General features: G+C 43.4%; 2 protein-coding genes across 3 annotated transcripts in view; one reads left to right on the forward strand and one right to left on the reverse strand.

Annotated features, from left to right (window-relative positions):
• The window catches only part of gcgrb (glucagon receptor b), a 62,442-nt gene extending 59,947 nt beyond the window's left edge, over nt 1-2,495 (reverse strand). For both annotated transcript variants that reach the window (XM_080449913.1, XM_080449912.1), the window contains exon 1: nt 2,128-2,495. In XM_080449913.1, coding sequence (XP_080306039.1) covers nt 2,128-2,184 — 57 coding nt within the window. In that variant the 5' untranslated portion in view covers nt 2,185-2,495. The remainder of the gene's footprint in view (nt 1-2,127) is intronic.
• A 2,085-nt stretch (nt 2,496-4,580) lies between these two features.
• LOC308095352 (D-aminoacyl-tRNA deacylase 1-like) lies at nt 4,581-5,153 on the forward strand (the record flags this gene model as incomplete). Its single annotated transcript, XM_080442397.1, has 1 exon — nt 4,581-5,153. The coding sequence occupies one exon, from the start codon at nt 4,581-4,583 to the stop codon at nt 5,151-5,153; it is 573 nt and encodes a 190-aa protein (XP_080298523.1).
• Between the last annotated feature and the right edge of the window lie 10,734 nt (nt 5,154-15,887).

Below are 15,887 nucleotides of genomic sequence, written 5' to 3' on the forward strand. Positions count from 1 at the left end.
ATACACACGTTTATTTAATCAACATTGACCCGGACTGCTTTCTGACGTATGTCATGTTCTCACACACATGTACGCATGCAAATGTACGCAGACACGCACGCACGCACGCACGCACGCACGCACACACACACACACACACACACACACACACACACACACACACACACACACACACACACACACACACACACACACACACACACACACACACACACGCACACACACACACAGCCAATAAGCACCAGACAGATTGCCTCTGCCTGGGTTGAACAGAGACATTTTATCTGTCAGTGCAAATCACATTAATCCCACCCTCCACCCTGTCAGTGATGTCATCAACGTGAGCTGTCCTAATGGATAATGAGTGCAGGAAACGACCGAGGGGCAGGAGGCTGATGTCTTACAGATGTCGAACCCAGGGTAAAGACCCCACTCATGATCGTTACTGGAGGTAACGATTCCATTCTCCCCTTCTCATTCTACAAAATCAAGAAAATCAACACAATGACGACAGCCTATTCTGCATGGAAAACCTGTAGGGACACCAGATCACATGACAATGTGCAACCCCTATCATTAGCTGGTGTGTGTGTGTGTGTGTGTGTGTGTGTGTGTGTGTGTGCGTGTGCATGCGCGTGTGCGTGTGCGTGTGCGTGTGCGTGTGCGTGTGGTGGGGGGGTTGGGTCGTGGCTGTACACCGGCCTGTTGATGTGTACACTCACGTAGCATGCTGTTGGTTTATCTCTAGAGTACAACATCTCTCTGTGTTCCTCTCGTTTCAGATTTAGTGACTGTAAAGTTGTAGCCCACAAATCAGTTTAACTAACCCCAATTTGTTCTTTGGCTTTTCAAAAATAGCCGATCTGCAAGCTCACAATGCGTCACATCGTGACTCGAAATCTTTTGAAAAATGTAGAATACTGTGGAAAAAGTAAATATAAAATACAACACCAATCTTGTATGGGGGTCCCTGTCACAAAATATTTTCATATGGGGGTCAGTGGCCAAATACATGTCAATTTGGGGGTCCTTGTCTCCTTGATATGAAACTGTTTGAGAACCACTGATGGAGCAAATCAAACCTAGTTGGCCATGCCATTACAAGTGGCACTTCCATGTGGGGGAAAGAAGAAGAGTTGTGTGTGAAAGAGAGGAAGATTGAAAGAAAGAGTGTGTGATTGTGAAAAGATAGAACTATCCCATGATTTCCCATCCCTTATTATGTCAAATCAGTGTTTGACATAAGGGTTGTGACACACACGCACGCGCGCACACACACACACACACACACACACACACACACACACACACACACACACACACACACACACACACACACACTCACACACGCACACGCACGCACGCACGCACGCACATACACCTGTGGCTTTTGGTGACTAGATATCAGGAATTGAGAGTAGCCTAATAATTCATAAGTTATCACTTATGCAATGAGAAAAGCTTCTCGTAAGTCTTTGCATCCAAAAACGCACTGGGAATTACATGCGCTGCATGCGGACACTCATCTGAGTAGCCTAAATAACAAGCGCACACCGCACACATGCACGTACACATGTACGCGCATTACAATTAAATTACTACGAAATAATGGAAGATATAGCCACTTCAAACAAGGGGTTTAAAGCAACATTCATCAGCATCATCTCGTGTTAATGATGTATACAAATAAAAAAAATAAAGTTAGCCTACTGACCTGAATTCTAGATTAAGCATTCCAGCTATCAGGTTTACCTAGACTACAACTCCGAGAGAGAAAAACACCTATTATATAAACAGCCCTATTATAACTCCAATTGGAACCTCTCCCTCCGCTGTATAGCTCCGGGATGAGGTCCCACCAAGTCGGTTGAGATCTGAGAGCTGAGCAGGGGGGAATACCTTTACTTTTTGGATAGGATGTGCGAAAAAAGGTAAGAAATTGAATCAACAATATTGGCCACCGTTCGCCGCTGTCGCACTCTGACCTCATCGAGGGAGATAGGGCTAACGCTAAGCCTATTAGGGTAAGTTTTACAAAATGTACAGAGTCAACATAACTTCCAAACAATATCTTGCAAAGGACAAATAAGTCATTAGCAGGACTAGAGGAATTGTTTAATTCTTTACCTGAGCGTCCAGACTGTCCCTCGTGCCCCAGACACCCCCACGCTGCCCGCTGCTCATCTCGCTACCGCTACCGGCCCGTGGGTGCAGGTACAATCCATGGGTCACCAGAAACACGCATAGCCTACTGTCTGTAGCCGAATCCTGCACGGAAAAGTCCTGGTAAAATAGTTTTGAGTTGTAAAAACAAAAAAAATCTAACTCAAAACCGACTCGAAGTCCACGGTCGCTCACGTCTCTCTGTGCATTTGTCTTGGTTCAAGTCTTCGGATGGATTCTTTTGCCTTTTATTTATAACATTTATTAATTAATATCTTCGCGCGTCAGAGCGCACGACCCTCAAGGAACAGTAATAGTGACTGGAGCTGAACCACTGCGTTCTGCGCCCTGTAGCGTGCGTGCGTGCGTGAGTTAAATGCTCACTGGATATTTCCCCCCCGACTCTCTGATGACGTCAAGTGGTCGAGTTGCAGTGTACAAGAGAAAGTATTCAAAAAGCGAGAGAAAGATAGGAGGGAGAGGAGAGGAGAGGAGAGGAGAGGAGAGGAGAGGAGAGGAAAGGAAAGGAAAGGAGAGGAGAGGAGAGGAGAGGAGAGAGAGAGAGAGAGAGAGAGAGAGAGAGAGAGAGAGAGAGAGAGAGAGAGAGAGAGAGAGAGAGAGAGGGGGGGAGGGGAGGGGAGAAGAGATGAGGGGAGAGAGAGAGAGAGAGAGAGAGGGGGGAGGGGAGAAGAGATGAGGGGAGAGAGAGAGAGAGAGAGAGAGAGAGAGAGAGAGAGAGAGAGAGAGAGAGGGGGGGAGAGGAGAGGAGAGGAGAGGAGATAGAAGAGAAGAGAAGAGAAGAGAAGAGAAGAGAAGAGAAGAGAAGAGAAGAGAAGAGAAGAGAAAGCCCTTGATCTCATCTTTCAGAGACTTGAAATGTTATGAAACATTTATTCTGAGAGGAGAAGCTGATAAACAGCCTATTAGTCTGGGTGCAGGATCAAAAAAGTTAAACAGTGTATATGAATTCTTCTCAGAAATACAAATGTAACAGAACAAGCCAGCAGTTTGATTGAGTGCATTAGTGCATGCTCTCAAACCAGAACACCCAATGATCTTACTAATATATATGTAACATTCAAAAATGTAATTAATTTGTACAGGGTGAAGTAAACACTGACAGTTGCAGCAGAAGCAGTGTCCGATAGCTAATAACACTTGCCTCTTGAGAGACATTTAGTTCAAGCAATATAACCAGGGCTCTACACTAGGGCCAGTAGTGCTTCCCTCTACACCAAATCTCTTCGCCAAAATTAGCCAATCTACAAAGTCACCACACATCTCAACACGACACATTGTGACCTTGTCCCTATTCTCATATTTTTCTAGTCTCTGTCTAAGTAGTCATCCTTAAACTAACTAACTAACTAACTAACTAACTAACTAACTAATTAACTAACTAACTAACTAACTAACTAACTAACTAACTAACTAACTAACTAACTAACTAACTAACTAACTAACTAACTAACTAACTAACTAACTAACTAACTAACTAACTAACTAACTAACTAACTATGAGTCTTTCACCACTCTTATTCCTCATCACTGATGTGGAACCATGCTGCAAATTCTAGTAATTGCTTCAGCAGCTGGGTTCATCACATTTGGGTCATGGAAAGATGATCTGTTGTTGAATTTCAAAACGTTGTTTTAAATTTTCTCCATCATTAGCATGGCTTTTTTTTAAAGCAAGGTGGGTCTCAACTGGTATCACACAGGAACTGTATTTTGGCTTAGAAACAAAGGCAAAAGGAATCAATTATATCAAACAATACAGTGTGAAAAGTGTTCTTTGTCTAATTGAACACATTGAAGGCCTAACTAATTGGATGAGAAATACAGGTATAAAATTGATTTTGTATTTCTCCAGTGGGACAGCACTGCTGCCTGTCATGATATCAGGTGCAGCAGCTGAGTGATGGAGTGATGGGTTTGGGACTAAAGATGACCAACCCCAGTGGAAGTCACAAACTGATTTCAAGCCAATTGTTCTCTGCCTAAAGAAAACGTAGAATTTGCCCTATGCCATTTGCGCAGATGTTGCATGTCCAGTCAATCTATGGGCATATTTGCCAATTTGCGCTGCAGCACATCTGTGCGCCCAGCAGAGACAGACACGCATGAACTTTGACCGACACTCATCTGGGATCTCCGTATGGGCATGTTAGTGTCATGCCGATTTGAGAATGCGCATATTTGTGCTGATAATATGGCGTGAAACATCTTGGCATGTCCATATTTGGGCATGATCTGGGCACACCAACGGGTATTTCCATTTATGGGCATGTGATTTGTGCCAAAGTAGGGCATGTTCTTATTTGGGCTGATAGCGTAGCATAAAGTCCCAGAGTTATTGCGTTGACAACAAGTAGCAAATATATATCATATCACACTCCTCCAACACAAGCAAAACAATGAAAGCATTCATTCAGAGGGTAACTAAAGCGAGTATAACAGTGGTAGAGGAGCGGATTTGTTCCATAGGACGAGGACTGTGTGTCCTGCTGGGCATATCAGCGGAGGACACCCAGAAAGATGTTGACTACATAGTTCATAAGATCCTCAACCTGCGGGTGTTTGAGGATGAGAATGGCAAGGCGTGGACCAAGAGCGTCATGGACCGGGAGTTTGAAGTGCTGTGTGTGAGCCAGTTCACCCTGCAGGGTATCCTGAAGGGAAACAAGCCAGACTTCCACTCGGCCATGCCCGCTGAGCTGGCCCAGCCCTTATACAACCACATGCTGGAGAACATGAGGAGTGTCTACAAGCCAGAGCTCATTAAGGATGGGCAGTTTGGAGCCTACATGCAGGTCCACATTCACAATGACGGACCCGTTACCATCGAGGTGACATCACCCACTGGTCCCACAGACTCTAGACAGCTGTCCAAGCTGGAGAAGCAGCAACAGAGAAAGGAGAAGACGCGCGCTAAGGCCCCCTCCGAGTCGAGCAGAGAGAAGACGTCCTGTCTTCTCTCTGCCATCTGAGAATGTTCTTGAGCCTAAGCAACTCCGACACCTGAACTGAACTCCTGCAAAAACCTGCAACAAACCCACTTGTCCGTATTGGCAACTAGAAAACAAACAAAAAAAAGTACCTGTCCCGGGCAATAGGGCAGCCCTTTGTGTCAACCCCTGGTTAATGCCCTTATATGGACATGCGTAACATCACAGCACAGCCCAACGCCAGCCCAATGCAAGAGGCATCTAATCAGCATTTAATCTCATGACTTTCTTCTCAGCTGTAAACTGTGCCTTATTATCACAGGGAACCCAACCGCAAATAATTCCCCCTCAAGAACAGCTATTACTTTACTTCAGTGGTTCTCAAACATTTCAATTTCAAGGATGCCCAGTTTATTCAATTAGGCCACGGAACCACATAACTCCGAGAGTGTACTCTCTCTGAGTTACGGACATGTAGGCTAAGGGTCCATTTGGTTCCTAACTATCAATTTATATGGGGGACCCCTGGGGGTCCCGGACCCAAGAACCACTGCTTTACTTCATATGTCATTTCCACTTCTTGGTGTTTTTTTTGTCTGTCTAGAGAGAGGTACTGTAAAGCTTTGTGGTGGTGGAGGACCTTACAAACAGAATGGAAAGCATTGAGGTGTCGCCTACAGCTAGGTGTAGAATGACAAGCCAGGCAGCGATGGTTTCAGAGTTGTGCCATTTAGGCCTACTGAATTAACCAACACATTTACAAATATTTCACTCACAAAGGCTACAGCGTAACCCCAGGCTGGCAGATACAAAAACAGACCCTGCTCATTTCCCTCAGCTGGTACACATAAATACAAATAAACTCCGGACTAGACGTGCATGAGAGGCAAACTAGATCCGGAAGTTCAGTGAAATACTTCGGAGTCAATGAGAGCTGACTGGACCAGTTTGTGAACAAACACTATTTCTGAACGATTGCGCCCTGTCAGTTAATCCGTTCAGGAAAATAAAAGAAGACATATGGCAGGTTGTTTTTATTTTATTGAGGCATCTAAACAGCGCCATGAATTGTTTCTTGCTCGTCAGCAACGCTATACTTTGGCATGTTCAAAAACATACTTTGTGCTCTTTAGATGCCTCAATAAAATTAGACAGTGTGCACATTGAAAAGCAACACAGCAGAAAACAATGTGTGATCTTCTTTTATTTTCCTGCACCGAGTATTTTACAAGGGTCTCAATCATTCAGAAATATTGTTTGTTCATAAGCTGTTCCACCTGGCCCTCATTGACTGCAATGCACTCCAGGCTGCAGTTTGCCCCCCCAGTGCGACGAATCTGTCAGCTGGAATTGCTGGATAGCGAAAATGACGTAGACGACTATACCTTCTTTTGAATTACCTTGGTCATAGCATGTGACAGTGCCCTGTATTATGGATATTATGGAGGTGATGGTATAGTCCGGGGTTTATATGTACCAGCTGAATGTGCATGGTCTGTTTTGGTATCTGCCTGGGCTTATGCTGTAGCCTCTGTGAGTGAAATGTTAGTTAATGTGTTGGTTAATTCAGTAAATGGCTCTGAAACCATCTCTGCCTGGCTTGTTATTCTACGCCTAGCTGTAGGTTACACCTCAATCCTGCTTTCCATTCTGTTTGTAAGGTCCTCACACAAATAGACCTAGCCCCAAATAAGTGTACTCTATGTAAATAAATAAAAAACTGCCTATCAAGGAACCACGACAGGAACCCTGCCCGCCAGGCACATTGTTCCATGGAAGAAGTTGATCTTTTATATACAGTATTGTGTCTTCTCAGGTTTGGTCCAAAAAATATCGCTCACAATGTATGCACTGCTATCTATTTCCTCCTTGCGCGAAAGTATTGATTGTGTTAACAGACAAGCACATAAACTTGATGACAAGTAAATCAGAATAAGAATTTATATGTCACGTCACAGGATTACAGGCATTAAAGTGTCGGGAGGGCAGGGAAAAATGCTTCTCGTGCAGGTGGGTATCCAGCATATATAAATAGCAACAGGTATTATATAAACTCCCAGTTCTATGTGCATGTATATACAATACAATTCAACATGGCAACAGGCAGTGGTAGAAAAAGTACTCAAATGTTTTACTTAAGTATAAGTATCAATACTGCATTGTATGTAGAAATACTCTGTTACAAGTAAAAGTCCAGAATTCAAACTTTACTTTAGTACAAAAGTACTGGTATCAAAGCGTACTTAAAATAGCAAAAGTAGAAAGTACTCTTTATGCAGAATGTCCCATTTCAGACGTTTTCAAAAGTATAAAATATATAAAAAACATTTGAAAATAGCAGATCTACAAGCTCACAATGCGACGCATTGTGAGCTTGTAGATCGGCTGTTTTCAAATGGCCGAAATGTATATAGGGCTGAAGTGGTTAATGTATGTTTTGGAATAATAATCACAATCTACAAAGTAACTAGTAACTAAAGTTGTCAAATAATTGTAGTGGGGTAAAAGTACAATATTTGTCTCTGAGATGTAGTGAAGTAGAAGTAAAAGTATTTTGAATTGGAAATACTCCACTAAAGTAAAAGTAGACAATACCTCAGAATTGTACTCAGCGCTTGTTCAGCAGTCTGATGGTTGCCAGGTGAAAACCTTTCAGAGGTCTGGTGCTATGGCTTCTGATACTCCACTTGCATGGTGGTGTGAACAGTTTGTGGCTGGGGCGATGAAAGCCCTTGATGATTCACTCAGCCATCCAGGAGGGAGCCATGACTAAACAACGTTTCTCATGTATGAGCTGGAGGGAGGGAAACTCACCTCCTACGATGTGTTGGGCTGTCCGAACCACCTTCTGTAGTGCCTTATAGTCAAAGGCAGTGCATTTTCCATGCCAGGCGCTGGTGCTGCTCACCATGGATGCTTATGATGATGGCGCTGTTGTAGAACGCCTTGAGGATGCGGGGGCTCACCATGAATTTCTTTCTGCCATCCAATGCTGCAACAAAGTCACATTCATCCCAGCTCTCTGTGTCTCTTTGAGCTCCGTTACTCAAACAATGTTGCTATCATAGGCTGAAAGCTTTATGCTCCGATATTACCACACTGAACTAAAACACATTATAAACACATATACGCCTAGATTGCGATCAATGTAATCCTGCAATTACATGCCTAGCCAACTTGGCTACAAATGTTATATGCAAGTGCATGTTTCCAACAACATACATGCTCATTAGGTTGATGCTTATCATCTCTGCCAATGTCACATTCTGCTTTTTGCACAGCCCTGGGTAGAACACCCGGCCTGGCGGAGATATGCGTTACGTTTTATTTGAGGTAGTTTCCTAGGAGCATCAAAAGAATGTCTACAACGTCTTTGATAAATTCTACATTGACTCGCCATTATGCATGAATTATACCAGAAAAGCAATCTCTCAGACTTGTATTTATTTGTATTTAGACCAACATTTTGATTACTTAAGGACATTTGTTGTCAGAATTTATTTAGCCAGGCAGCTGTAAGGCACTCACGCACGCACGCACGCACGCACGCACGCACGCACGCACGCACGCACGCACGCACGCACGCACGCACGCACGCACGCACGCACGCACGCACGCACGCACGCACGCACGCACGCACGCACGCACGCACGCACGCACGCACGCACGCACGCACGCACGCACGCACGCACAGAAGAGATGACTCTGCACCTTTGATGAATTAATGCTTTTTTCAGTGAGAATAAATGTGCAGAAATAGGAAATAATTAACACCTTAATTAGCTGTATTTATATGAAACTGATATAGAAATGCAAATAAGCGGATCATTTTATGACAGGAACTAAAGACTTCAGCATGCTTCCTCAGATCAGCTGAAATGTCTTTTGGCGACAAATAAGGGGTTGGGGACAAATTTATATTTTTGTAACTCTCGAAAAGGATACTGAAATTCGGTACTTGATACAGTAGATATTATTATTTACAAGCAATTCAAAAACAAAAGTGTCAATATGGATTAAACACCAAAAAGCCGAAGCTTGTTTCTGTCGTGGTCCATTATGAGACATGTTACAATAATAACTAAGGAAACGTTACTTATAAGAGCATCTTTGAAGTAATATTCTTAGGACTTTGTTTTACAGAAACATGTTATCTCCTTCTACTAAGAACACAGTTACATGTTGCCGAGCAACGTTTCAGTAGATGCAACATGGTGTTCTATGCACAAGAAGAAGTGTCAGGCCAATTATTGGCTCAGATGCACTGTCTTTAATCATATAGAGAACATCCATCTATCTTCTGTTCTGGTGCAGTTCCCCCTTTGTTCTCCAGCAGAGTTTGTTTGTTCATATGTTCTTGGACTAAATTTCATTTTGTTTTGCTGTAACATCACTTCAAAGAAACATGTAACAATGTGACAGTTTGAAACCAGAAATAATAGGGTACATTTCACACACACACACACACACACACACACACACACACACACACACACACACACACACACACACACACACACACACACACACACACACACACACACACACACACACACACACACACACACACACGCACGCGCACACACACACACACGCACGCACGCAAACGCACGCACAAACACATCTCACACACACACACACACACACACACACACACACACACACACACACACACACACACACACACACACACACACACACACACACACACACACACACACACACACACACACACACAAACACACGCACGTACACACAAACACACGCACACACACACACACACACACACACACACACACACACACACACACACACACACACACACACACACACACACACACACACACACACACACACACACACACACACACACACACACACACAGAGACCTAAAATTATATTTTCCTTTGTAACTCCCTCACTCACATGTTCGCAATTACACAGATTATCTGAACGCACGTACGCACGCACGCACGCACGCACGCACGCACGCACGCACGCACGCACGCACGCACGCACGCACGCACGCACGCACGCACGCACGCACTGCACGCACTGCACGCACGCACGCACTGCACACACCACACACACACATTCATTAATCCACTACACCTCCATCCAACCTACACACGTCAATAAATCACTCACGAAGGCAGCTAATAACAACACAGAGATTTAGTAACACTGGAAGACCATGATGTTTGATTTGCCCTCGTATCTGGAGACAAATCAATGTAAGCGTGGGTCAAGAAGCATTAGCTGTTGGGCCATAAAAGGTGACAGTGGATAATTACTGAATCCCCTCAGATCATTCAGAAGACCAGCCTCAAACACACCTCATCACATGCACCACAGAGGATCACACACACACACACACACAGTCCATCTGTCACCACAAATACATGCGTACACACATACATATTCTCACACACACACACACACACACACACACACACACACACACACACACACACACACACACACACACACACACACACACACACACACACACACACACACACACACACACACACACACACACACACACACACACACACACACACACACACACACACACACTCCCACCACATGTGGACACACACATGCACATTGAAACATACGTACATATTATACTAGTATGTGAGTTTTAACTCTCCATTACTCACCTCTTGTCTCTTACATGATCATCTTCTGCTGTACATTACACCATGATTGTCTACACGTTCATTTTGTTATAAGGTACTGTACCATTGTTTCTTCCCCCAAATTCAGAACTCAACGCTCAAGGGTAAAAAAATGCTTTTTATTATACAGCCACCACTCAGTGGAATGCTTTGCCTATGTACTGTATGTGAAATCCCTGGATTCATTACCAAGGTTCAAAGGTGATCTTAAATAATGGCTCCACCTAAATTCTAATTGGACTGCACTTGACTAAAGGATCCCTGGACCCCCTGGTATTGCTGTTTTATTTATTAAACTGTTTTAGTTATTAGTCCTGTATTTGTTTGTACTGTTGTTCGGCCTTTGTTTTGGAGTGGACCACAATGGAAACAAGCTTTGTTTTTTTTGTGATTTGATCCACGTTGGCGTTTTTATTGTTGTTCATTTATGCAGATTAAATAGTCAAAGGGAGCCTTTTATTCAGAGCAGAGGACTTGGTTGACAGCACGTTAATGTTTATAATGTTATTTTTTCATATTTCATCAGTTATTATTATTACTGTTATTTTACCTTTCTATCTTTTTACATTGCATTTTTTATTGTTATCCACACTGTTGAGGATGCTTGAAGTAGAATTTCACTGCCTAGTATGTATTGTAACATTAAACACCCTTGAACTCCAAAGTTTGTGCTGCACTCCCACACAATTTGCTGCTTGCACAATCAGGTCAGGTCTAGAGGTATCTTTCATGGTCAGGTCTATTATATTCAGTGAAGGAGGGCGCTAGAGGAAAGGCCATGGGGTCACCAAAATTTCATCCTGCATTCTACCTAGATTGAGCTAATCTTGTGTGCAAATGTAACTTTTCCAGGCTACCTTGCTTGGGCACACCGCAGAGCTTCAAGGCCTCACTGCCAACGCGCCTGCTTTGTTGTCAAGTGATGAGAAAACCCACAGCGATGGGGGCATAGTTTGCTAAATGTTCTGGTGCAAAAGACTTACTGTACACAGGTTTAGCCAATGTAGTTTGCCCTCTTTTCCTATTCTGTTTCTTTTGTTAATTGATCAATTCCTAATGTATTGTTTTAGGATTACTTACCATTTAGAGAGACATTTAGGTTACCATGTAGTCATCATTCTGTGGTATAAATGACGCATCTGTGTCATTTCAAGATTTCTTTGACAATTTTTTTTAAGAAGTTGTGAAAATTTGTGCAAATCTTTGAATATATATACATTTTTAACTCAAATCTTTGCTTCTGGGGGTCCCTGGAACAAAATATTTTGAGATGGGGGTCCGTGGCCAAATACATATCATTTTGGGGGTCCATGATATGAAAAAAGTTTGAGAAACACCTTACATGCAGTTGGGGTTTTGCTTCTAGAGAGGTGAGGCTGTGCTGCCTGCAACCACAATCACATGCCTTTTGTTTGATTTATTCTAAATTGTGTTGAAATGTCATTGTGTAGCTGCGTACAGCTGGTGGTCCTTATACAGTATGAGTTCATCTTCTGCGTTGTTATTTTCTTTGTATTTTGGCTGAGGCACATTTGAAATCTAGAGCACTGCGACTGAATATTTACCTCTATAAATTCAAGCTGTCTGCCTATCTACCACCTTCCTTGACACACAAGCTCAACTATTCTACACTCTTGTCTTCATACCACAGAGACCATCAGTTGTGCAGTGCAGTCAGAGGTTGAGTTATAGCATCTCATATATGCCTCAGGAAGAAATGGAATCACTGTGTGTGTGTGTGTGTGTGTGTGTGTGTGTGTGTGTGTGTGTGTGTGCTTGTGTGTTTAATTGTAACTGTATTAGTCTTGTTAACGACACAAACATCAGTCTTGTTGATTGCTGAAAGGCTGATCAGTGTTTGATTTAGTATGAGAGAGAGAGAGAGAGAGAGAGAGAGAGAGAGAGAGAGAGAGAGAGAGAGAGATAGAGAGAGAGAGAGAGAGAGAGAGAGAGAGAGACTGTGTGTGTGTGTGTGTGTGTGTGTGTGTGTGTGTGTGTGTGTGTGTGTGTGTGTGTGTGTGTGTGTGTGTGTGGTTGTGGGTGAAAGGTGGTTGTCTGGTTAACATTCTACAGTGCTGTCTTTTCTTTAACTCTGTGTCACTAATGGACGACAATCCTCGCTCTCCCATGCAGTTTTCCTTTTGTCCTTTACATTACATTACATTACATTACAGTCATTTAGCAGACGCTTTTATCCAAAGCGACTTACAATAAGTGTATTCAACATAGGTAGGGAACGAAAACTACTAATCACCAGAAGTCTTTAGTGCATTTTCTGCAAAAACAAGCAACCAAGAGTATACCTAGCGCTAAGGTAAAAGTGCAATATATCAGCTACCTATTTCCTTAAACAGAGGAGACAAAATAGCTAAATCAAATGAGCATGAGCTAAAACAAATAAGTGTATCGACTAAACAAGATCCAATAAACAATCCAATAATCCAATAAACAATACAGCAATAGAAAACAAGCGTTCGTACAACTAGTTAACAACAAGTAGGTCAGGCAGAGAGGAAGGGTAGTGTTTCCTGAAGAGGTGAGTTTTCAGCCTGCGGCGAAATATGGGCAGTGACTCTGCTGTCCTAACATCAGTGGGAAGTTCATTCCACCACTGTGGGGCCAGAACAGAAAAGAGTCGTGACCGTGTGGATCGGCCAGAAGGACCCTTGAGTGACGAGGCAATCAGTCGCCCCGAGGTGGCAGACCGAAGTGGTCGGGCAGGGGTGTAGGCATCGACCATAGCCCGGAGGTAGGAAGGAGCTGTTCCTTTCACTGCCCTATAGGCTAGCACCAGGGTTTTGAACTGGATGCGAGCCGCTACGGGGAGCCAGTGTAGAGAGCGGAGAAGGATGGTTGTGTGGGAGAACTTGGGGCGGTTGAACACCAGGCGAGCCGCAGCTTTCTGAACAAGCTCCAGAGGTTTGATGGCAGATGCCGGAGCACCAGCAAGGAGGGAGTTGCAGTAGTCCAGGCGGGAGATGACGAGAGCCTGGATGAGCACCTGGGCTGCCTTCTCCGTGAGGAAGGGGCGAATCCTCCTGATGTTGTAGAGCATATTCACATTACCCACGCGTCCTCCCTTTCGATCTTTATTCGTGTCATTGGTCTTTTGTCTTGATGAGCTCTTCTAACTTTCCAAAGGGGCATACTCTGTCCCCACTCTGTCCCCTGTGTGCCATTAAAGAAAAGTATTGTATTCGATGTTCCAACTATCTTTCTGGGCCATTATGCTCCTCGGTTACAAAGAAGCAGTAACGGTAATGGGGATGGACACATAAATTGGTGGATGGAAGAATGAATGGTTGGATGGATAGGTGGTCATTTCTAGATAGTGGAGCTAGTGAAACATTATGTCTCATAACACACATTTTGGTGTACAAGATACTGTAGACTACTTGTTGCCCAACCTTGCTGGGACTGCTGCTTGCTATGCGTTTAAATCAAAGTCCTTATAACAGCCAGCTCTCTCTCTCTTCTGGCTCTCTTGTGTTGTGTGTGTGCCTAATCTGCCTATAGCCCTGAGCACAGGTACATCATGCTACTATAACACCTGCAACAATTAACCCTAGCACTTTTCTCATGAGCCACCCCACCCCCCCCCGCCTCCACCCAAAGCACTATTACTTGAGCGAGAGATCACAGAAATGCTAATCAAAACCCTGTGGCTGTTTGACAATCATTGTCGCATGACTCACACGATCATTTGTACCTAATTTGGTTTCTGCAACAAACAGTGACATTGTATTTGTGGTGTAATCGCTTTTGGCTCTGTGATGTTTAGAGGCCTCTCAATATGTATGGTTAAATCGGACACGTTCAAATTTTGGAAGCCTATCATCATAGCCAATCAGAAAGGAATATGAAAAATCTGAATGATGTTTATCACATGACTCCAGAGATAATGTGTATCGATTTGTGTGAATTTTGGGCAAGATCTGCATAGGAGTAGGAGGAGAAAATGCTAAATGGAGGAAAATCCACTTATCCGGAAATAGGTGTGGACCATATGAAGAGTTGCGTCATAACCAAAGGTATGCAGGGAAATGTCTTTTTATTTTTAGTTTTTTTTTGTGGGGGGGGGGGGTAGATTGTCTTCCTACTGGGAGTGTGGATGCAAAGTTTGAGCCGATCGATCCAACAATAGCTGTGCACAGACGAGCAATTACAGGGGCGAAAACATATTCTCCACTGTTGGAGAGAATTATTCTAAAATCTTCTAAAATCTATCTAAAATCTGGTCAATCAGAAATCCTTTGTCAGACAAACAGACAGACAGACAGACAGACAGACAGACAGACAGACAGACAGACAGAGAGAGACAGAGAGACAGAGAGAGAGAGGGAGAAGGGAAGAGGAGGCATCCACACTCTAACACGATCATCACATTTGAATTCTCCTCGAGTATAACTTTAACCGTCAAGGATAACTCATTTGCATTACCAAACTCAACATATCAAAGTCTAGCGCTTAATCACGCAATTTAACACCTAATCCATCATCACAATAGGACATGCTGTAGGCCTTGAAAGTCAAATACCCTTTATAGCCAAGTACAGGGATACATGCCAGGAAAGTGTTCAGACACACCATGCAGTGACAACCCAACATACAATAATTCAATTTTAATGCAGGACTACTACTGAGGAAGTAGACATACATGTTTCACATTATTGTAATAAGACATTGTAGAACATAGTACATAAAGACAGTAGACTAAACAGCAGGTGTTGGTTGTAGATGAGATGAACAGACTGTATGATTGTCAGTGTTGTAGGTGTAGTATGTAGGCTACTATATTCAGCTACACTACCAAAAAAGGCTACACTGACAGAGTCTTTCCTCCAGTCTGTGGAATAGTTACTTCATCATGAGAGGCCCGGGCTCTACCTTACCTGCATCATTTATTGTTTTGTTCTCCGGTTCTTGAGCATCCGAATCAGGTGGTGTGTGTGTGTGTGTGTGTGTGTGTGTGTGTGTGTGTGTGTGTGTGTGTGTGTGTGTGTGTGTGTGTGTGTGTGTGTGTGTGTATATTTTAGCATGTGTACGTTGATATATGTGTGCAGGTGCTTGAGCAGGGCAAAAAGGATTATGA

The sequence above is a fragment of the Gymnoscopelus braueri genome (genome assembly GCF_963280865.1).
Source record: "Gymnoscopelus braueri genome assembly, chromosome: 2".
NCBI classification, from domain to species: Eukaryota; Metazoa; Chordata; class Actinopteri; order Myctophiformes; family Myctophidae; genus Gymnoscopelus; species Gymnoscopelus braueri.